The sequence below is a fragment of the Dasypus novemcinctus genome, chromosome 28 (genome assembly GCF_030445035.2).
Source record: "Dasypus novemcinctus isolate mDasNov1 chromosome 28, mDasNov1.1.hap2, whole genome shotgun sequence".
NCBI lineage: Eukaryota > Metazoa > Chordata > Mammalia > Cingulata > Dasypodidae > Dasypus > Dasypus novemcinctus.
Genome location: NC_080700.1, coordinates 41,583,170 through 41,607,756, shown reverse-complemented (window position 1 = coordinate 41,607,756; position 24,587 = coordinate 41,583,170). Strand labels below are relative to the sequence as shown.

The window sequence follows — 24,587 nt, the reverse complement described above, 5'->3', positions numbered from 1 at the left end:
TAACTGTAGACTTCATGTATTCCCTGGATCATGCTGAGGAAGTTTCCTTCTATTCCTAATGTTCTAAGTGTTCTTATCAATAAGGGGTGCTGGATTTTGTCAAATGCCTTTTCTATACCAACTGAGATAATCATGCAGGATTCCCACCCCCCTTGTTATGTTAATGTGTATGTTACATTAACTAATTTTCTTATAGTTAAATCAATCTTGCATACTAGGGACAAATCCCATTTCGATATATAATTCTTTAATATACTGATGGATTTGATTTCCTAGTATTTTGTCAAGGACTTCTGTTTCTATGTTGATAAGATATATAGGTTTGTAGCTCTCTTTTCATGTGGTATCTTTATCTGCTTTGGTATGAGGATGAATTAGGGAGTGTTCTTTTCTCTTCAATATTTTTGGAAGAGTTTGATCAGAATTGGAGTTAAGCCTTCTTGGAATGTGTGGCAGAATTCTCTGTGAAGGCATTTTCTTTGTTGGGAGAGTTTTGATTATTGATTCAAAACTGGTTTGTTGAGATCATCTATTTCTTTTTGAGTCAATGTAGGTAGTTTGTTTCTAAGAATTTGTCCATCTTATCTGGGTTATCTAGTTTATCAGCATATAGTTATTCATAGTATCCTCTTTAATAGTCCTTTTTATTTCAGCGGGGTTGGGGGTAAATATCTCCCTTTTCATGTCTGATTTTTGTTATTTGTATCCTCTTTTCTACTTCACTGATCTTTCAAAGACCAAACTTTGGTTTTGTTGATTCTACTGTTTTATTTATTTATTTATTGTTGGTTTCTGTTTCCTTTATCTCCAATCTAAACTTTGTTCTTTCCTTCCTTCTGCTCGCTAGGGTTTAGTTAGGTTTTTTTTTTTCCCCTGTAGTTCTGATTTGAAGCCTGTCTTCTTCTCCAATGTAAGCATTTAGGACTATAAATTCATAGTTGTTTATTAGAATTTATTAGCCTCTTCCTTCCCACTTTTCCCACAGTGCTCTTCTGGTCTCCTGAGTTTCAAAACCATTGTTGCAGACAGTTCCGACCTGTTGAGCAGATGCTCTGGTGGAAGGTCTTGGAGCTCCCTACTCCACCACCTTTCTACAATCCTCCTCCTACACTTCTTTTAAAGTATTTAAAATTTTTACTTTTCACTTTACTTTGTCCATTTTAACTGCTTTTGCATTTTTTTTCATTTTCAAAGTATTAATGTTAATTCTTGAACTTTAACAATAAAGTATTAAGTTTTGTGATTTATGCTTTTAATTTTATTCCTTTCAGATTCTTATCTATAGTTTTACATGTTTATTTTTAGCCCGATTTTTTACCTTATTCTGCATATGCATGTACATGTGCACAAAACACACACACACTTCTGGAGGGGGGTAATGTTTCTCTCTTACAGCTGGCCTGATAGTTACTGGTATGAATCCTTGAAAAAGATTTCCTGCCCACTGTGGGTGGAAATCCTAACAGATATTAATCAGGAAAGTAAAGGAAAATGCAATGACCTCTCGGTCTCCTTCAGCTTTTCCTCTGCTCACCCTTAAATGTGGCCGTATTAAGGGTCCTATCTTAGTATCTTTTTACTACTCATGATTAAACCCTAGCTAATTTCCTTCAGCCCCAGCACCTCAAGTACAGTTTAGATACTGATGATGTCCCCTCCATTTCAGAGGACTGTGGTGTCCAGGAAAAAAAAAGCCAGACCAGATTATATGAAATCTGAAAACCCTCCTATTATAATACACCTAGAAATGTTAGATAAAACATAAGTGTCATTTTAAATATATAAGCGAGCTTGCAAGAAATTCTGAGGGTCTGTATTAAAACAAATACTTCTGTCTACCTTCATGTTGAGACATTAACATGAAAATAACCCGAGAACATTAATATTCTTGAGGTGATTGGTGGTTACAAATACAAAAGTTCTTTGGAGAAATATATTGTAATCCAGCAGGCAGAAAACTTACTGTTTTAACATGACTTCGTAATTCAAAATTATTAAGACATGTAAGGACATAAGTCATCATGAATGAGAATCAGCATTACTAAATGGCAAGGATCTTTGTTTTGTTCCTGATGTTTCTCAAACACTTAAAACAGTGCCCATTATTGAAATTTTAAAAAGTCATTATTTCTAGAAATTAAAAAAAAGTTAGTAGAATTAAAAACTTAACAGTTGCATACTTCTGTCATCCCACAGATCTGTCTCTTGTTTTGAGTGCCTGGATGGAACAGATACCCTTCAGCCTCAGGCCACCCTCCAACTTCCTCCCTAGTTGCAACCTCCAGGATCATCTTCTTGGACATTCCTTGCTTCCGGGACCAGCTAACACCATTTTTTTTTGTGTGTTTAGCTCATTATTGTCAACCAACCACGAGCCCCCAGATCTACCAGAATTATTCGGCTAAATTGGAGATCTTCATCAAATGCTCAGTTACCCTGCATCTGTGGGTCTCCTGCACCTACCTCTCTCTGGGCCTCTATTTAGACCCTAACAATGTGGCTCTGAAGGGTGTGTACCACTTGTACCCCAAGTTGGTGAAGGAGAAGTGTGGGAGCTCTGAACATCTCTTGAAGATGCAAAACCAGTTAGGTCTAACCTGGATGCCATGGAAGCTACGGTGTCCCTGAAGAAGAACTTGAATCAGTCCCTTCTGAATGTGCATGCCCTGGGTTCTGCCAACATAGACCCTTGCCTTCTAGATGAGGAGGTAAAACTAGGAGCCTCTGGAGTCCAGAGGCCTTTGGGGACCCCTTCCGCATTCCCAGCGATCAGGCTTCTGCCTGAGTCCTTCCCTCGAGCCAGGAGGCATCTTGCTAACCAACCATCATCCAGCCCTCTAACAAGCCTTGAACCAAATGTAAACATTAAAGTGTTTTGCAGGAAAAAAACCAAAACTTCAACATTCAGGCTGAACAACAGATAAGCTAATACAGAAGAGATTATCAGTGAATTGGTAGATGTCTGAAAAAATTACTTAGATTGCAGGTAAAGAGATAAGAGATGGAAGGTAGTCCAAAAAAAGTCCTTCTAGAATTCTATAAAGAAGGAACAGAGAGAATGGGGAGAAATAAGTGATAGTCAAAGAGCTAACAGTAGAGAATTTTCCACAATTAATGAAAGATTTGAATCATCAGATTCAAGAGGCACAAAAGTCAGGAACAGCATAAATAAAACTAAATCCAGGGAAGCAGACTTGGCCCAATGGATAGGGCATCCGCCTACCACATGACCGGTCCCCGGTTCAAACCCCAGGCTTCCTTCACCCGTGTGGAGCTGGCCCATGCGCAGTGCTGATGCGCGCAAGGAGTGCCGTGCCATGCAGGGGTGTCCCCCGCGTAGGGGAACCCCACGTGCAAGGAGTGCGCCCCGTCAGGAGAGCCGCCTAGGGTGAAAGAAAGTGCAGCCTGCCCAAGAATGGCGCCATACACACGGAGAGCTGACACAACAAGATGACGCAACAAAAAGAAACACAGATTCCTGGTGCCGCTGATAAGGATAGAAGCAGTCACAGAAGAACACACAGCGAATGGACACGGAGAGCAGACAACCGGGGGGTGGAGGGGAATGGGAGAGAAATAAATAAATAAAATCTTTAAAAAAAAACAAACACACAAAAAAACAAACAAACAAAACCCCTAAATCCACGTTAAGGTACATGATCAGGAGCTTGTGCCAAAGACAAATGGAAGATTCTATAAGCAGTAAGAGAAAATAAGATTACTTAAAATGGAATTATTTAGACGAAGACAAACCTGTTAACAACAGAAGACAGTAGAATGGTATCCTCAGAGTGCTGATAGAAAAGTATCACTCAGAAATAAAGAATGAACATATTGTAATACAAACTAAACTCAAAGAGTCTACCACCTTTGGACTCACACTAAAGTGACATCTAAATGACTAATTTAGAAAAAGGCAATTAAAGCAAGAAGAACTGCAATGCCAAAAGGTACCGTGAGCAAAACAATTCGAAAACACGTGGGATGTTACCTCTAGCCCAAATCTCTCCTGAGTTTCAGACTCTTTATCGACTGAACTACTAATGAGCAAGCTCTACTTGGATGTCACACAGGCATCACACTCAAGTGGTCCAAAACGGAAATTCTTCTTTCCCACCAAATTTGACTTTGTTCCAATATTAGCTGTCTCATATTGAATGAAACTGCTACCGAAATAAAATGCTATGAGAAATTCTTCCTCTCGTTTCTCCCAAATCCAAGCACTCCCTAAATCCTAAATCTTGCCACTCTTCTCTTCTACCTTCATTCCTCACCTGGCTTCCATGACAGCCTGCTGATTTCCCTGCCTCTGGTCTACCTTCCCTCCTAATCACTTAATGGCGAGGAGTGGAGAAGTGAGAGCGTCTACCCTAAATGGAAACCGTTCAGATACCCTATTAATTCTCCAAATTTAATCCCATGGGTCAACTCTCTAGTTTCTCTTTTTATTAGACGAAGATTCCTAGTAGCCCTTACCAACTGGGAGTTATTGCTTAGATTAAAACAACATTTAAGAATTTGGAATGAAGATTAACCAAAGTTAAACTTTATAATCAGTCTTACATAAATTTACCCGATAGAATGGCCCTAGATGGGTGATGCCTGATTATCCATAACTATTATGACATCTAAAGAAAAAAAAATATAACCATAAAAGGAGTGTTTGAGTGGAAAACAAACATGCATAAAATAATGTGCCATACAGGCAATGTGACTTTAAGCACCAAATTTCTATAATTTTGCTACTTTTGGAGAGACTCACCTCTGTTATGTGTGTCAAGTATATTCATGATTTGACTTGCAATGTTGCTAGCTAAGCAACCTTCTGAGAAGGTCTGCTTCCATGAGAAATTGTGCTGATCATACAAAGTATTTTGGACCCCAAAGACAGCTACTTCGCATTCTAAATTAATAAGTTAATGTTGAGAGAATGGACTGGCCATAGGTATTCGAATGCTTGGGTTAGATTTTTCATGATCTATTAATAACTGGATAATCTCAAATTAAAGAATTCATCTCCTGCTTTTCTTAACAGAATTTGCCCCTAGAGATGGATCTATGCTTGATGTGCTAAGAGAGTTTAGTTCTTAAAAGCTGCCTGCAAGTCCCTGGATGGCAGTTCATTCCCAAGGTGAGGAATGCCAGTCCCTGGTAGGATTCCTGGCACAGAGATGGCTGCCCCTGCCTAGGGAGCACGCAGCTCTGTGCATCCCATGGGGCCCGCTGGTTCCACACTTACTCCACCAGAGTCAGTTGCACCAACTGGCAGCTGTCCTCACTCAACAGACCATGCAGAAAGCACTGCCCTTTCCAAGGAGCTAGTTCCCAAAATAATTGGTTGGCTATTTTAGTTGATTCAGAAAAGCTACACTTTCTGGCCACTCAACCAACAGCTATAGTACTGAAGGGTTTTGGGCATCTCAAGACTCACTGCACATCCTTCCTGATTGGGAAGATACCCCAGATGTTGCCTATTTAAAAAGAAAAAAGAAAAATAACCATCCTGTCCAATGCTTGGGTAGACTCTCACATGAGAAAAGAGACCGTGGCTTTGCTTACCTCTGGGTCCCCATGACGACGATGAGCTTGATGAACATTTGTGTCCTGGATGATAATGCATTTGGTTTTATGTGGATGTAAAGGGAGACCAAGAGTGTGAAGTAAGGCCATTCTGTTTCTGTCTAGAAGGGAAGTCCACCCCAGAGGCAGCAGAGGGTAAGGGTGTACTTCTTGGCTGTGGGCTTGTTACTGTGCTCTGGAGCTCGTGGGGTAAAGCCTGATCAAGCCCAGGCTTGTTTCCACCACCTAATGAGATGCTAATAACTTGCCCTAAAATATATTTCAAAGGTATCTGGCACTAATTTAGATATCTCATTATCACCTGATGAGGTTTTGTATTCCATATTCTAAGTGTCCAAGAGCTAAAGATGGGATTGGGGGAGGGGTTCCCAGGACCTTACCTGAACTCATTGGTTAGCACTTCAAGGACTGTTTTATTTAGGGTAATTTTCCTAAAGGTGATTCTACTAAAATCAATGGAAAGTTTCTAGTCAAATAATATTCTTGTTTCAAGGCAGTGTAAGTAATATTAAGTGCAATTCTGGGGAAAACGCTACTTTCATCTCTATTAGGGAGATGACTATTCAAGACTAAGTCAGAGACATTTTTCTTTTCTTTTCCCAAGGTTTTTCTTTTTTTACAATCCCTTCACTACTATCTTGGAAAACTGGCCCAAGGGAGAATTACCCATTTCTAAAATGTTCTTCAATATTGTCATTAGAAAAGTGTTTAAGACATTTGTTTTCTTCAACATTGTCCTATTTATGATTTAAGTGTTTTTCCCCTTGGTTTAAAGAAAATGTGCCATACATACATGATTCTTCTATAAAATTGTTGCAAAAAAATGTCGTGTTAACTGTCTAAATCTTAGCAGGTCAGAAAATATAAAAGCAATTGATTTATGTAGCCTTCTAATGATAGGTTTTAACGATCCCAAAATGGGTTAAATTAAAGGACCATACAGTGAAAACGTATTGCTAAATTATATGGGGATTACAAAACTGATTTAGAAACAAAGTCAAATAAATAATGAAGGCAAAAACAGGAAAATCTGAAAAATTAAAGTGGCAGCAATTCTAACTTGGATCCTTGCCTCCAAACATGAATCCTTTTTCTCTTCACATCCCATAAAAAAATTCTGCAACCTATACTTGAAATCCTGTTAGGAAAAGTAGGGTTAAGCACAAAGTCCAAATGATGGTTCATTTACACATGAAAGAGAAAATAGCAGAGAGAAAGACCGAGTGTGTGCCTAGGCTACTGTGTGAGAGCAAGAAAGCAGAGAATCAATTACCCCCAAATTGGATTTCTCCATCAAAGGCGCATCTTCAAGTAGCAGAGAGCTACACAGCATTGTTAAGATACCAATAAAATATCCAAGATTCTGTAAGTCACCAAAAAAGCAAAGCACATTTTTACTTTGGCACATGAACAATTTATTTTCATGTTGGCATCTGTTAAAAATTCACAGAATAACTGCCTTGTTTCTCCAAACCAGTTAATAAAAGAGGTTTCCCCACGTGTGAAATGATGGCCACACACTACACCACTTTAGCAGAGTGGCTCCTGCTGTGAAGAAGCCAGTTCTCTTCACAAACAGGTGTCAGATTCCCATTTGGAGAGAAAGATAGATTTTCAAAAAATATTCTTGTTACATTTTAATCTCACCAGCGCTTATGTGCCTGCCTGCTTCTCTTCACAACATGAATCGCTCTGAGGAAGATAGAAACTAACGACCCGCCCACGGCGTTCTGCCAGCTGTGCCATCACACTTAACTGGCAAAGTCATGCCCGCTCCTTCCCTGCCACCGTGGTGCCCTGCACATGGAGGAACAGGCAGCAGCTGAGGCCTGTCCCAGCCACCCCCAGACCCTCTTAGCTACGACTAACCTTACAATTCCTATCATCTATGACTGGGAAAATTTTAAAAAGGGGAGGGAACTGATTACTCAGCTGGTAGATAGGGACAAAATATCTGACCTTTCCTCATGCAAATTTTTAAAGTTTTAGTTGTAAATGTCAGCTTAGGGCAAAGACAATTTTATTTATGTCACTATGTGCTGGAGTAGGCAAAAAAACCTACTTTTCAGGTTTTCAATCCCAGTCTCACCTGAGCTATCGGTACCTGATACTTAGGCTTACTACTATTTGTGAAGTTCTTTCAAATCTGTCAGACAAGGTCTCGTTTGCTCGCTGTAACATACACGAGACGCTCTGCTCGACGTTACACGTAAAGAAGGCCAAGTCCAAGGCCAACTAGCAGTGAAGCCTGCACCTAACCTAGACCTGTGGTGCCTAGGTCCCAGCAGACCTAAACGAGGGTGCTCTTGTGCAGAGCACAGCAGGGGTGTTGGGTCCCCGCCCTGGGGCTCGGGGTGGTGCTGGGGTACGTCTGGCTGCTCCCCGCAACAGGCCGTGTGTGCCTACCACTGGACGGCACCTGACCCTGCCCAGCGTGGAGGGCAGCACTGCAACAAGCCTGGCCCTGCTCACTCAGCAAACGTTCACGAGGGCCTCCTGCGAGCCGGGCTGGCGCGGGTGCAGGGGGCGGGGCTCGGGGACCCGCAGCTGGAGAGGGGGCCTCCTACAAGGACTCCAGCAGGTTTGGTGGGGCTGAAGATGGACACACTGGTGTGATGGGGAGCTCGGCAGCGGGCGAGGAGGCATCCACAGGCAGGGACTTCCAGGAGTAGGGGTAGGGTCTGCGGCACTGGGAAAGAATCCTTCTGGCTGTACCCCGGAAAGTGGACTGGAGGGAAAGGGCTGGGCCCAGAAGGCTGGCAGGGAGGCTGCTGCAGGGACCTGGGCTGGCTGCTGTAGGATGGACGGGGGGCTAGAAAGATGGCTGCGCTGCAGACAGTGCAGGTCTACAAGGCAGAACGGGGGCGGGGGGGACACTAACCAGCTCAGAGAAGGGGCAGGTGCAGGAGAAAAGGCACGAGAGGAACAGAAGAGTGGCTCACGGTGACTACTGAGTGTTATAAAACATAAACCCGTCACATTCAACTAAGAGCAAGAGGCTCTCAAATGTTTTCCTTAAGTATACTGAGCCGATTACAAAAGTCTTTATTAATAAAATGATGATTTGGCAATTTAAAAAGTTATTGCATATAACAAAAAGTAACAAGACTATGTTGCTTCAAAATATTCTAAAATTTAGACCGACCATTCTTCAATGATTATAAACTGTACTTGGTTGTGTGAGATATTTGCTTTCTCATCTGTTTTTAAACTTGAAAAAAAGAATTTCAAACTTATAAGACAGTTGCAAAAGGAATGCAAAACCAATACCCCAATACACACACTACCCATATATCAAGATTTACCAAATTCTCCCTTTGCCACATTATATCAATCTGTCTGCCCATCTATTCACCCACCCGCCCGTTTCCTAAACACTTGAGAGTAGGTTGCAAAATCACGCTCCTTGAACACTTAATATGGCTATGTGTATTTCCTAAAACAAAGTATCTTCACATAACCTCAGTAAGCACAGTTATCAAGGGTAAGAAATTTTACACTGATAGAAAGTTTATGGTATATATTACATTTTTGGGTCAACTGTCCCATATAACCCCTTTGGGCATTTTGGCCTACAGTATTAGACTCAGTCCAGGATCTTATATTGCACTTAACTGTCACTGTCTCCTCAATTACTTGTTCATAAATTATTGAAAAAAAACAAAAAACAAAAACAAGTTTCTCATCTCAGCCACTGGAATGTTCAGTGGGAACAATTAAAAAATGTGTTACTTTCGAGACCACCAAAACTTTTCCATCTCCCCAACAGAAATACTGTATTTGTTAAGTATTGAATCCCAATTCCCCTTTGCCCCATGCCTGGTAACCTATAATTGGCCTTTTGCTACCTGGATTTGCATATTCTAGTCATTCCATAAAAGTGGAATGATATATCTGTTTTACTTCACTGAACATGGAGTCTTCAAGGTTCACCTGTGTTGCAGCAGGTATCAGAATGGCTTTCCTTTCTAAGAGTAAATATTAAACAATACTCCCCCGTGTGCAGAGTCTGCATTTAGTTTATCTGTTCATCTGTCGGGGCGGGGGGGGGGGGCACTGGGCTGCTGCCACACTGTGGCTACTGTGAATAATGCTGTTATGAACAGCAGATACAAAAGGTATCAGGTCAAGTCACTGCTTTCGATTTCAAACACACCGCGAAGTGGGACTACAGGATGTGGTAGCTCTATGTGGGTTTATTTATTCTATGGATCTACGTGGTAATTTGCTATTATTTATGAATTCCAAAAAGAGACAATCATTATGTTTGTAAACAGATGTGTTTCTCTGGGCATAATATACCCTTTTGACTATATTAGATTCAGCTGAAATGTCTGATTAAATTATGTTAAGATTACCACTTCATTAGAGTGTGACTGAGCATCGAGTCCCAGCCCCCCTTGGGCTGATAAAACAGAGACTCTCACACAGAAATAAATACACAGAAAAAGACATGGCAGAGGAGAGAACTTGCTTTTGATGCTGGAAGGCCTCTGGAAGAGAGATGAGCGTGACAGTCTACAGCTGACCTTGTGAAGAGACCAGAGCAGCTGAGCCCAGAAAGAAATGAGCCCTGGGGAGAGAGGTGAGCCTTATGTCAGCCCACAGCTGAGATCGGAAGAAGCTGGGACCATGGAGCCTCAGGAGGAAGGCAAGGCTGGACCCTTGCAGACACTGCCTGCCATCTTGCGTCAACATGTGGAAACAGTCTTTGGGTGAGAAAGTACCTCTTATGGTACCTTGCGTTGTCCTCTTCAGGACCTTGTGACTGAAAGCTTCTACCCCAAATAAACACCCTTTATAAAAACCAACCAATTGCCGGTATTTCACATCAGCACCTCTTCGGATGACTAATACTGTCTATATGAATGTCCTCGAGCTAGTTCTGTCCTGTTTTGATTACTGTAGCTTTGTAATAAATTTTGAAAATGAGAAGTGTGAGTCCTTCCAATTTTTTGGTTTTGGCTATTCAGGGCCCCTTCTCCTTCCAGATGAGTTTGATGATTGAAAAAAAGACTGACATTTGACTAGGATTGCATTGAATCTGTTAATTGCTTAGAGTGGTACTGACATTTGATAGTATTAAATTTTCCAATCCACTTATTTGGTCTTTAATATCAGCAATGATGTTATTTTCAGTGCACCAGTCCTTTTCAACTGCAGTTAAGTGTATTCCCAGATACTTTATTCTTTTAGTTGTTATTATTAGAACAAGTAGCATTTGTGTAGATCCTTTACAACTCTCTCTCCCTGCAGGACCATCTTTTAATCTTTCACCTTCTGAGTGGGATAACAGTTGTGGATTTCTCACATATGCCCTTTACCATTTTGAGGAAGTTCCCTTCTATTCCTAGTTTTCTGAATATTTCTATCAAGAAAGGGTACTGGAGTTTGTCAAACACCTTTTGTTCGACAATTGGGATGATCATGTGGTTTTTTGTCCTCCTTCATGTTATTAATGTTATATTACACAAGCCTGATTTTCTTATGCTAAACCACCCTTACATTCATGTGATTTATTGACTTGATCATGGCTTATAATCCTTTAAATGTGCTCTTGAATTGGTTTTCTAGTATTTTATTGAAAAAATTTGCCTCTCTCTTTATAAGGGATGTTGATCTTGTCATTTTCTCATGATACTTATACGTAGCTTTGGTATTACAGTGATGCTCGCCTCACTGAATGTTAGGAGGTGGTTCCTCTTCTTCAATACCTTGGAAGAGTCTGAGAAGGACTGGTGTTAATTCTACTTTGAATGTTTGGTAAAATTCACCAGTAAAGCAATCTGGTCCTGATTTTTTTTTTGGGGGGGGGGAGGTTTCTGATTACTTGTTTCTGGTCTACTGAGATCTTCTATTTCCTCAAGTTTAGATAATATGTGTGTTTCTAGAAGTTTTGCCCACTTCACTTAGGGTATGTTATAATCCTTTTTTTATTTCTGTAAGGTTGTTAGTAAGCTTCCCCCCTTCATTTCATTTCTGATTTTTGTTAATTGCATCTTCTCTCTTTTTTTCTGTGACAGTCCAAGTAAAGATATGTCAATTTTATCGATCTTTTCAAAGAACCAACTTTTGGTTTTATTGATTCTGTTTATTTATCCTCCATTTATCTCTGCTTTAAACTTTGCTGTTTCCTTCCACTTGCTTACATTTGCCTTTAAAATAACTACTGCGAATACAGACCTTACTCCTATCATTTGCTCTTTGGCTTTTGCATGTCTTATACCTTTTTTGGTCCCTCAAGTCTTCCATTTGCCTATTTTTAATTTCGTTCAGCTTTTGTAATGAGCTATTTAGAATCCTTTCTCATTTCCTTCTGGGCATATTTTTCTGGTGTTTTCTTAGTGATTACCATGGAATTTATAGCTCAGATCTATGGCAATCTCACTTGGTACCGACTTTACTTCAGCAGCATACACAAACTAAACCCCTCTGTCCCTGTCTCTTTGTTGTTGTCATTAATTACATATTTAAACATTATGAACCCAACACCATAGATTTATCATTCCTTTCCATAATTTAAGAAGAGTCAAGTTACAAACCAAAATACAAAAGTACTGGCATTTATATGTTTGTATTTTTACCTTTACTGGAGATCTTCATTTTTTCACGATGCTTCTATCTATTGTCCAGGGTCCTTTCCTTTCAACTTGAAGAAGTCCCTTCAGCAATTTTTGTAAAGCTAGATTGCTACTGATGAACTCACTCAATATTTTTTTCCGTTTGCTTAAATCTGCAAATATCTTAGTCACACAATCATTTTAAGTCACACACTCATTTTCAGTCACACACTATATCCTGCTGGATATAGGATTCCTGGGTGGCGATTTTTTTTTCTTGCAGCATTTTGCAATACGTCATCCTTCTTGCCACTACCATGTCTGATGAGAAATCAGTACTTACTTCACTGAGGCTCCTTTGTCCGTGATGCCTCGTTTCCATCCTGTAGCTTTCAGGATTATCTCTTCATTTCAGCATTCAACAGGTTTTGATTCTAATGTGTCTCAGTGTGGATCTATTTGGGTTAATCTGGTTTGGAGTTTGCTGAGCATCTTAGATGTGTATATTTGTGCCTTTCACTTGGCATGTTTTCAGCCACCATTTCTTCAAATATTCCTTCTGTACCTTTCTTACTTTCTTCTCCTTCTGGGACACCCACACTGTGAACCCATATGCTTTATGGTGTCCCACAGGTGTCTCAGGTTCTGTTCACTTTTCTTCCTTCTTTTTCCTTTCTGCTCCATAAACTGAGTAATTTCAATTGTTTTACCTTCAAGTTCAGTGATTTTTTCCTTCTGCTTGCTCCAATCTGCTGTCAAACTCCTCTAAAGAATTTCTTATTTCTGTTATTGTGGTCTTTTGCTATGTCTGGTTCCTTTTAATGATTTCTCTCTCTTTACTGATATTCTATTTTTGTTCATCTACCATTTTCATGATCTCCTTTAGTTCTTTGTTCACCTTTTCCTTTAGCTTTTTGAGTTATATTTAAGACCCTTTTTAATAATAAAAATTAAAGTCTTTGTTTGGTATGTCCAAGATCTGGTACTCCTTATTGGTGGAATGCTTTATCTTGCTCCTTTGCATGAACCAAATCCCATTTCTTTGCATGCCTTGTAATCTTTTATTGTACACTGGACATTTCCATATTTTATTATCTCTGGAATTTAGTCACTGAGGCATCTGTTCTTTAAGCTTGTATCCAGAAAGTGTTATGACAGAGATTTTCTTGGATGCCAAGAGCTAGCCAAAAAGAAAAAGCAGGAAGGGAAGCTTTCCCAGTCTTTACAGATTGCCCTGTAGGAGTGTCATGTCTAACACAACACTGGGCGAAATCATATAGTCCTCCCTGTCTTTTTTGAGCATGTGCCTTGTCCTGGGCGTGTACAGACAGTGCTAGGAATTCCCCCATTTAAGCAGATCCCAATCTCGCCTTTCCCCTACAAAATACTGTTTCCTCCCATTACTAGGTGCTACCCTGTATGTGCCACAGCTGGCAGTCGTTTGCCCCAGGCAGCTGTGATGTGAGTGCTCTCCTACTGCTTCCTAGTTGCCTGCTGAGCTGCCAGCAGGGAAAGTCATGGGATGCCAGATCTGTGACAAGTGTTCTGGTTCGGTGGTTTAGGTACAGACGTACATGTGCTCTTATGTGTGCACAAAGGTTACTCTTCTGCTGAACTGTCCTGGGAGTGTGGGCTACCTCTGTATCACCCTAGGGGAGGGTGGGGGAAGGGCTAACAAGGGTGCCAAGAGGTTCTCCTACCCCCCCCTTTTTAAAAAATTTATTGAAGTATATCACTTATACACAAACGTACATAAACAGTAAGTGTATAGTAATAGTTGTGAACTTAAAAAACAAACATATATAACATCATACAGGACTCTCGTAATGCACCATACCACCAATACCTTGCACTGCTGTTAAACATTTTTAACTAATAAAAAAGCATCTTCAAAATATTACTACAAACCAAAGTATTTCCCCCAACCCACCCTATTATTATCTTTGTATCTTTTATATATGAACACACATAAACAATTAAATGTATAGTAACAGTTGTAAACTTACAAAGCAAACAAGCATACCATCATACAGGGGTCCCATACATCAACCCTCCACCAATACCTTGCACTGTCATGAGATGTTTGTTACAAATTATGAAAGAATATTGTCAAAATCTTACTATTAATCATAGTCCTTATCTTACATTTGATGTTTTCTTCCCCCACCCCACCCCTATTATTATTTTTCAAATATATTTTTAACGACAGAAGTTTTAAACTTATAAAATAATCATGCACATGTGCAGAATTCCAAAACAACACCCTTCTATCAACACACCAGATTGTGGTGGAACATTTGTTACAGATAAAATAATATAATCTGATTGTTACCACGTCCATAGTGTACATTTGGCACACATTTTCCATACTGCTCCATTATCAACAGAGTACATCTTTGGCATAGGTGCAAGAATATTATATTATGCTAACCACAGTCCACAGGTCACTCCAGCTGTACTTTTCCCACGCTGCTCCACATTCCCACCACCCTGCAATAGTGATGTGCGCCTTCTCTAGCTCACAAAGGACTCTTGCATCTGTACCATCAACCACAATTCTCATCTACCTCTTGGTTTACTGAACTATTCTCTCCTACCCCTTTTTAAAAAGCTGCCTTTTCCTTGATTTGGTGCTTGCCCAGTTACTTGAACTGTTTTCTGAAGCTCTGCAAAAGGTGGTTCTGCCAGGTTTTGCTGGTTGTTTAAAACTTCTGGAGAGTCTTACACTGCCATCTTGGTAACATAATTTCCCCAGCCCTTGCTTTACAAGTTTTCGAGGAACATATCTCGGTATAGCTGACTTATTAGGAACTTACCAATAAACCTAACACCAGTCCTGCTGTACTTTTTGGTTCGGTTCCCAATCACAGCCCAAAGGCAGAACACTGAAGCTGAAAAAATTAAAACCAGCTTTCTACAGAGAAGTCTAGAGAGTCTCTATTTTATACAATCTCTCATCCAAGATTATTTTCATCTTTCACAGATTATAGAGAGGCAATCCTCAATGAAGAGCACAGGCTAAATTAACTGCATATGGGGATGGGACAGAATATCATCAAGGCCTTAACACACTGATCTTCTATAGTTCCCCGGCATACATCAGGAAAGTGATACATCATTTTATATTTAGTATGCTCACTTTATAACTGATAAGAACTCTTATCATTAAAAAAAAGGTAGATGAAGAGAACCTTTTCTGATGCTCATGCCACTTGATGATACATGTTAACATCTGCAGATTCAGTCATACTTAAAACTGAGACTCTATAGAAAGAGGGAAAAAGTGATTTGCATTTCTGTGCTAACTTGTTCATCTGTTCTCTACAATTAAGGATTTAGGTCAATTAACATATTCAGCAACTTAAAACTTCTAAAAAATAATTCTTGTTTTAAGTTATCATTTTCAGACCAGCTGGCAGCATTAAAAAGTTATAAAAATTTTATCTCTAACTAAATAAATACTGGGTTATAAAGAACATGTTTTTGGTGAGGGAGGGATCAATGCCAGACTGATACCATGTCTGCCCAGGTGTAGAAAGATGTTTTGGTAAGATGAGGAAGAAGAAAATGCAGTGTGGGCACTTCAGGCTGACACAAGGCCACCTGGCTGTCAGAGTTTTAGCAGAAAGAAACAGGCTATGCTACAGCAAATTACCTTTATCAGGTAAACCTTAACAACATTTATTAATAGGGTAAGTATAAGAGTTTAAAATCAAAGATTTTATTCTTTGGTTATTCTATGCTCTGAAAAGATGCAAAGCCTTTGAATGAGTGTGAAAATGTAGTATTTTCTGTCATGTACCTGAATCTTTAACATCTTTTATAAGCTGGGCTCTGTTGTAGACACAGGGATGCAAACATAAACAACATTCAGTGCTGGCCCTTCAAGAAGCTCAGTTTAATTCATAGTAAGACCCCAAGTTTATTTTAAGAGATCCCTTTTCCCTCCCTGGCATTAAAAAGAAGAGAAAGATTTGCCCTTAGCCAATACAATGTGACTAGAAATTTAACAAGGATTTCTATTCAGACTTTGAGAAGAAGCTAGAATACATGTTACAGGAAGGAAGTAAAATATTACCAAGCACGTGGAGGAAATCAATGGAAGATTAAGGAAGGTGTATTCTATGCAATCAATCTAAATAAAACATAAGTGTGAAATCTTAAGACTTCTTAAGTACAGAAATTCTGATTCACCTTTTTTGTGGGAGCATACAAAAAGAACATCTACAATGCTAGATTGCATTCTATCTGGTATACACTTTTTCTGGAAAACATGTCTATATTTATAAAAATTCACTTTACTGATAAATATCACTGCGAAATTTAGATATGAAAGATTAGATTTTTGTGATACTATTGGCAAAAAGCTGTCAAGAACCTAAACTTTGGCTGGATTTGTAACAATGCAATATTTTGTTGGGTATTTTCTCTTTGTCTTATAGTTATAGAGGAAAATGCTCAATCAGGGTACAGTGAGCTTGTAACGTTTTGACTGCAACTCTTCCTTTTGGACAGCAGAGAGAAGAGTCGCCATGTAGGCTGGCAGTGTGGACAAGAACGAAGGGGAGGGTGGCTGCCAGTCCAGAACTCTGGGAGATGTGACCCAGGGCACCTTCCATATAGACGGACGGGCACGGGATGGTGCTGAGAACTGCCTCCAGAACAGAATACATTTTCCAGCACGCCACAGTCCTGCCGCAGCATCAATTCCGCTTGCAGTCCACGTCCATTCCTAGTGGTTCTGTCCTGGCAAAGCTCAAGGACTAATTAAATCCTCATTACTGCCTTGTAATTGCTCCAATACTGTGGGTTACATAAGGGAGGCCCCACTGGCAAGCTGTGTGCTAAGGGTTAAACAGCCGAGGTTGGCTCTGAGAATCCAGACCCAGTTTAGAGCAGGAAAAACCACCAGCCCTGATGAATATTTAACTAGATACCACTGTGAACCATAAGAGGGAATTCAATTAAAAGGTTTTCAAAAAATTAATTTTGACCTCTCTACATCTGTCCAAATAAATAAGCTTTCTTTAAACATTTTTACCTAATTGCTGATTCAATAAACTAGAAGGGCATTTGCTAGTTTTATTAAACTTAACATTTAATAGGGGTTAAAAATGTGATCATTTTAATGTTAATAATAATTATTATTATACTTATCTGCTCAGATGATTATTTCATTTCCTCCCCCACCAGCTCTCTTGGAAAAGAGGACAACACATTAATTAAGCCATTTCCTATTGCTTGTTTCAAGTGTTAAGATATATGTGTTAAATTTTTTAAAAAGATAGAACTGATCTAATCTCACCGGTTACAATTTTCTTGTAAAATTTGTTTTAGTACTTTAGGGTTATCTCAACTTCTCTGTCTTAGGCAGCATAATTTACACTACTCGATTTTTTGGTGAAGCACTTTAATAGAAATTCTGTGTGCTATTGTATAAAATCTGTAGACAGCAGACTTGGATATCTACATCCAAAAGAAAGAAAGATGACCATCACAACTTAAACAAAAAAAAAAATTAACTGAAAATGGACCAAAGACCTAAGCTAGATCTATAAAGCTCCTAGAGGAAAACATAGGGAAGCACTTTCAGGATCCTGTGATAGGATGTGGCTTCTTAAACCTTACACCCAGAGCACGAGCAACAAAAGAAAAAATTGATAAATGGGAATTCTCAAAATTCAACATTATGTGTTTCAAATGACTTTGCCAGGAAGCTGAAAAGGCAGTCTTCTCAATGGGAGAAAATATTTGGTAACCACATATCCAATGAAGGTTTAATTTCCAGGATATACAAAAAGATCATATAACTGAACGATAAAGACAAGCGACCCAGTTAAAAAATGGGCAAAAGACTTGAATAGACATTTTTCCAAAGAGGAAACACAAATGCCTAAAATGCACATGAAAAGACGGTCAATGTCAATAGTTGTTAGGGAAATGGAGATCAAAACTACAATGAGGGAAGTGGACATGGCTCAACTGATAGAGCGTCCGCCTACCATATGGAGGGGTCAGGGTTCGATCCCCAGGGCCTCCTGACCCATGTGGTGAGCTGGCCCACGTGCAAGGAGTGTGCCCCATAGGGAGAGCTACCCCTTGTGAAAAAAGTGCAGCCTGCCCAGGAGTGGCACCATACACACGGAGAGCTGACGCAGCAAGGTGATGAAACAAAAAAGAAACGCAGTTTCCCAGTGCTGCCGGATAACGCAAGCAGACGCAGAAGAACACACAGTGAATAGACACAGAGCAGACAAAGGGGGGGAAGTGGAAATAAATAAATAAAATAAATCTTTAAAAAAAAAACACAAAAAACTACAATGAGATATCACCTCACACCACACAGAATAGCCATTATTTAAAAAACAGAACAAGGGCTAGAGAGGATATGGAGAAAGGAACACTCCTTCACTGCCAATGGCAATGTAAAATGGTATAGCCTCTGTGGATGATAGTTGGGGGTTCCTTAGGAAGCTAAATATAGAACTACCATATGACCCAGCAATCATGCTGCTAGGAATATATCCAGAAGAACTGAAGCAGGGCTGTGAACTGACATTTGCAAACTGAAGTTCATAGCGGCATTATACACAATTGTCAAAAGATGGAAACAACTCGTATCCACCAACCAATGAAAGGATAAACAAAATGTCGTATATGTAAATGCACGGACTATTCAGCTTCAAGAAGAAATGAAATTGGGATGGATACAACAACACGGATGGCCCTTGAGGATATTATGTCGAGTGAAAGAAGCCAGACACCAAAGGACAAATACTGTATGGTCTCACTACTATGAACTATATACAACGGGTAAAGTCACAGAGGTAAAATCTAGAGTACAGGTTACTAGGAGACAGCTTGAGGATTGAGAAGAAAAAGCTGATGCTTAATGTATGTAGAATTTTTAATTAGGTTGATTGTAAATGTTTGGAAATGGATTGAGGAGAATAACTAACACCACTGATATATAAATGTGACTGTGGGTGAAAGGGGTAGTTTAGGGTTGTAAATGTCAATAGATAAAAGCTAGAGGATAATCTAGGGACTGAATAACATTATGAGGATTGTGGTTACTAATACAAATACAAGAAGTTCTGTCTATGAACTAGAATGAGTGTATGTCACTATCATAAGGCATTAAGAATATAGTGATAATGGGAAAAATGTAATAATTTACAGACTCTAGTTAACAGTAATATTGTAATAACAATGGCAACAGGATCTTGTATCAATGCTGAGAGTGAACAATGGGGGTTTGCAGTAATGAAGACGTTCTGAAGGTGACAGCACAACTCTGTGAAGATAATGAGAGCCACAGAGTGTCCACTCTGGATGGACTGTACCAAGCACGGGGCTAACACAGCAAACCACATGGTAGATGATGGCTGTGGTTACCACAACAAATATGAGAATGTTCTTTCTCAAAGTATGACAAATGTACTATATCCTTACATGATGTTAATAACAGGGTAGTCTATGGGAAGAATACAAATACAAAGAATGTAAGCTCTGGATGATAGTTGGCAGCACTGTTATGGATGTCCTTCATCGACTGTAACAAACGTTCCACACCAACTCAAGCTGTTAGTGGTGGGGTGATGCATGGGACTCCTACATGTTATGCTTGATTGCTCTGTAAACTCACAACCTCTTTCATTTAAAAAATCTATGGCAAATGTGTTACAGAATTCTAAATCAAAGTTTTAACTTCTTTTTTTTAAAAGGCATATATCAGGGTTTAAGGAAGTTAAGACCAGAGGATTTATACTTATTTTCTTTATTCAGTTAGTAGGACATTCCAATAGCACATGATATAAAAACAGGAAAATGCTCAATCAAGGTTTATATTAGAAAATCACTGAAAATCATGTAGAGGAAACAATACTACATAACAGAATACAAAGTTAATAAATATATTACATAAATATGCAATATACGAAATACATAATATGAATATTTAAGTATATTTTTTATGAGTAAAAAGGTTCCGCTCCCTCTGTACCCTATGACGCCATGTTCGTATTTACTTACACGTTTTCTTTAACAGAGAATATAAGGCCCCAGTTACTCTCATTATGTGCTGACGGCCTTTACACTCCAGGCGGCCCTTTCCAGAGGGAGCTGGGGCAGGGGAGCGGCTGTGTGGCCTGGAGCCCCCAGGGCTCTGCCCTCCCTGCCTCCGGTGTGGGCCAGCTCCTGGGACCTGTGGGGCAGAGTGCGCGGGGACGGAGGAGGACACAGGGCAGCAGAGTAGGCGTCCAGCTCCTCAGCCCAGAGGGACAGGGGGAGCAGGCAGCGGAGACTGCACCCTGGGCCCCAGGGGACTCTGGGGCGCCCCACACCAGGGCCTCCAGCCCTAAGCCGCAGGCCCTGGCACCTGGGCCCTGCCCTGAGACAACGTGTGCGTGTGGGGGTGTGTTTAGGGGCGTACTTGTGAACGCAGCAGGCTGCCACATAAACACAGACCACGCCTCAGACACCCTGGAATGCTTTCGCAGCAGGCGAGGCGAGTGGAACGGTGCTGCCTGGTATTTTAGTGCCCGGCAGGGCAGAAGCTATGCTCTTACGGTGTCACAAGGTCCATGGTTTCTGAGAAATAACGTTTTTCAAAAAGATGCTCGCTCATCAATGTATTCCCCCCCATCTGCTTCTTTCATCAATCCCTAAATAAGGAGGAAATATATCAATTGTGAGCATAAATGAAATTAAATAACTTTTCAATGCACGCGCATCAACGCTGGGGAATTTTCTGGCGAGCGTGTCCTGAGCTCACTTAGCACTGTGCCTCACGCTTATTGATGCTGCACACCAAGCGGGTGGAAAAGAAAAAATGCTCCTACGGCTTTACCCAAGCACTAAGTCAACTGTCATCTGCCGTTAAAATTCATTATCAAATGGCTTTAAGAGCCAACTTTCCTCCCAGATTTTAACAAAGAACAAAGCCATTTTCTTTTGATCCTTGCTACTCAATTTTGAGGAAATTTAATAAATGCATGGCAAAGAGTCATCAAACATTAACAGCCCTTTTTAAAATACTAAGTTTTCCTATCCGGGGGGGTTGCCTAACCAGAAAAGGGTACAAAAATGTATGACATAATGTCTCCTACAGAGACTTTCAGAGGAGGTTTGGGGAACATGTTCAAGAAAATCAATTCAGATTGGGCACTTGCAACAGTTACACCTGCTATTTGAAAGAACTGGTCATTTACACCCACCAAAATTATTTTATGTACCAATCCTCACTTACCAAAACCATACCACTCATAATAAAAAACACCCAGAGGAAAATAAAGTAACAAACATATCTGTAAGTGTTTCCATGCAGTGACACCGGGGGAAAAGCCTAGCTTTTGCCTTCAATTGCATTAGTGTTAAGTTAACCTCCAGGTTTCCTCACAGGTCACCCCTGCCCTCACAGTTGCTCTCCACCAAAGTCTGTAATGTCTTCGGGGGGACCAGAGCCATGGGAGGTTAGCAGAGAATGGGCCTCCTGTAGGAAGGCGCGGCGCAGAGGCTGGGGAGAGGATGAGATGCCGTCCACACAACCGCCAGCACCAGCGCAGCGCGCCCTGAGCAGTGGTCCTTGGAGTGAAGGATCCGCACTGTCTGCAGACTTGTCAGAGGGGTGGGGGGTGGGGGTGGGCGGTGTGCTTCGCCCTAACCTACCGAATCGGAGGCTTCTAACCTGACAAAGCCTCCCAGGGATTCTGATGCCCCCAGTGAGAAACAGTCCCTAGTCTGTTATTCAAATGGACCGCTCCATCTCTACAAGGCAAGCAAGGTAGTAGCTATACCTTATGCTAAAGTAAAAAAACTCATCTCTATTAAACACAGTTCACAATAAGCACTATGTACATTTTCATTTGTGTTGCTTTCTAGATCAACTTGCTGCTGATTTTTTACCATGTAAAATAATGGAAACCTTATAATTCTAACTGGAAGCAAATAACCACCTCTACAAGACATATAGAAATAATTACAAGCATTAGGGGTCAGGAACCATTTAATAACAGTTAACAAGCCGGCACCTTCTGCCTTCTGGGCCAGTGAAGCCAAGAAGCATCTTCCCTGCAGGTTGGGGTAGGGTAGGCAGGGGTGGGCCGGCCTCCACTCTCAGGAGGGACAGGGTGGCACCCACACAGCATCAAACTGTGTAGCCGGTTCCGAACCACCTCCACCGTCACCCGTGCCACCCACAAGGCAGCATTCCTATCGAAGGGGCGAGCGAGATGCCAACGCAGGCCGACGGCTGCACAGGTGGCGATGCAGACATTCTGGAGGAGACGGGCAGAACTGGGCCAAGGTCGAGAAGCCCGCAGCTGTGGACGCGTGCCGCGGGGCTTCAGGAGACACCCGCCTTCTGCACGAGTGAAGCAGGGGGCCGGCAGGGCCAAGTTCTTCTTACTGGCTCTGGCAAGTCACATACAACCTCCATGGTCCCTCAGTTTCTCTACTTGTAAATTAAGGTGAATGGACTATTTGATCTTTTAGGTCTGTGTTTAAAATTTTATTATTAAGTAGCATGGGACATAATTCGCATGATCAAAACAGCTAAACACCCCCTCACGCACATGTTTTACTTCAGTAGGACAAACCCCACATGGACTCATTTGCACTATTTTCACCTGGCCAGCCCAAATGTTAGACCACAGTCTGCATAACTCACGCTTCTCAGTGCTACGTGAACACATGCATTCTTTGGCCTAGACCTGCCCTTTTGTAAAACGCCACCCAGTCTCCAAGAAAGAGCCCTCCCACTCCGTATTGCTGTATGTAGGTTCTTGTTTATTTATTTTATGTGAGGAGGAAACACGACATTCTTTTTTTTGGCTTTTAAATAAGACGCACAGGTGAGCAAATTCATAAGCCTTCATACAGTCAGAACACGGTAAGACATGAATCGAAGACTGACCTCTTTCCTGTGGCATTGGTGACTGGCTCAAGGCGGGATGGGAACTGGCTTCTGAGTGGCTACCGGGTGGCTGAGGAGGCATCTGACTGCCTGCAAGACACAGGTGGGACGGGGACCTTGTATTAATACTGCAGTTGTGCGAGACCAAGACACAGCTACGCGTAGTCAACCTTCAGGATCACAAAGGTGCAGGCCCACCGAGAAGGCACAGTTCAAGTAGGTGGACTATTTCACCCTACTTTAGGGGAGAGGGCTAAAGTGAAGAGGAAACACGCACAAACATAATGAGCAAACGACCTGCAGAAAAGTTCAATTTCTTCCTGAACAGTTCTCACATTCACAGACATGAATCAATTTGTAGTGAATTTATCAAAATCCAAGACTGGTGAATTAAATCCATTCTTCTGAGTTTAAATTTAGTCCCCGGGTAGGCAGGCATGCACAGCTGCCAACATATTCAATCTATATAGTTATATAACATATTTTAAAAAAATCTTTGTAAGTAGTCAATCCAAGAATTTAATATGAACATCGGAGAAGGAAATTAATGCATTCTACTACAAACATAAAATATACTAGAAAGTGGTGTGTATATGGCTGCTGAAGAAGGGACTGTTACTCTGCATCTCTTATATTATTGCTAATATAATACACTTCAGTCATCTATCTGACTTCCATTTATTTTATGTTTGCTCAGATCGCAAATTCCTTGAGGCAGGAATCATGCCTTTTACTTTCTTTTATTACCCCATTAACAAAACAAAGATTTAATAAATCTGTGTTTTTAAAAGTCTTTAATCTGAGAGTAGGAATTGAAAGGAAAGATACTTATCATTTAAACTGATAAAAGAGACAATGACAATGGGTCCTATAAGGGCAGAAGACTGGATTTTGAAATTTAAGACGCATTGGTGCTCCCTGACTATCTCAACTCACTTTCTGGCTCAGAGTTTTGATGTCTTTCTAAATACAAAATGAAAATAAATCAGAATTGCAAAAAGGGCACTCATCCGGCCGCGGGTCACGTGGCACAAGGACTGCCCTGTCTTCCTTTGGCTCTGGCCTGCCCTAACATGAAGCGGAGAGGCAGGAAGAGCATCAAGAAGTTAACAGCGTCACAACGTCCCCGTCTGACCTTCTGGGCAATGAGCGACCGTGCTAGGGCAGGCGCTCGTTCCCACCGCAGCACTCCATCCCTGGAAAGAGAACCGGGAAGGAGTGCGCCCACAGCACCAGCCACTCCCCCTGGGGGAATCGACCCCCAGGCCAGCGCCGGGCCCTCAGCGGGACAACCACCCTCCGCCCGAGACGTGGCGACGCGGGGCACCTTGGCTGGGCACGCGGGCGTCTGCGACAGCACAGACGCTGGAGGCGGCCAAGGGCAGCAGCCAAGGGCAGCAGAGCTGCAGAATGCTGCTCAAATGCCACCGTCAAGCAGGTCCCAGCTCGTTCCTGCAGGGTAGCTCCTTGCTTTCCGAGAAGAAGGCAGAACTTGTGAACGTTCTGAGTGCATCTGGGCTCAGCTGCCACCT

General features: G+C 41.1%; 1 protein-coding gene across 1 annotated transcript in view; it reads right to left on the bottom strand.

Moving 5' to 3' along the window:
• ARID1B (AT-rich interaction domain 1B) overlaps positions 1-24,587 on the bottom strand; it is a 398,217-nt gene that overhangs the window by 74,748 nt on the left and 298,882 nt on the right. The window contains 1 exon segment of the mRNA XM_058289666.1: positions 23,056-23,145. Within this exon segment, the coding sequence (XP_058145649.1) occupies positions 23,056-23,145 (90 nt within the window).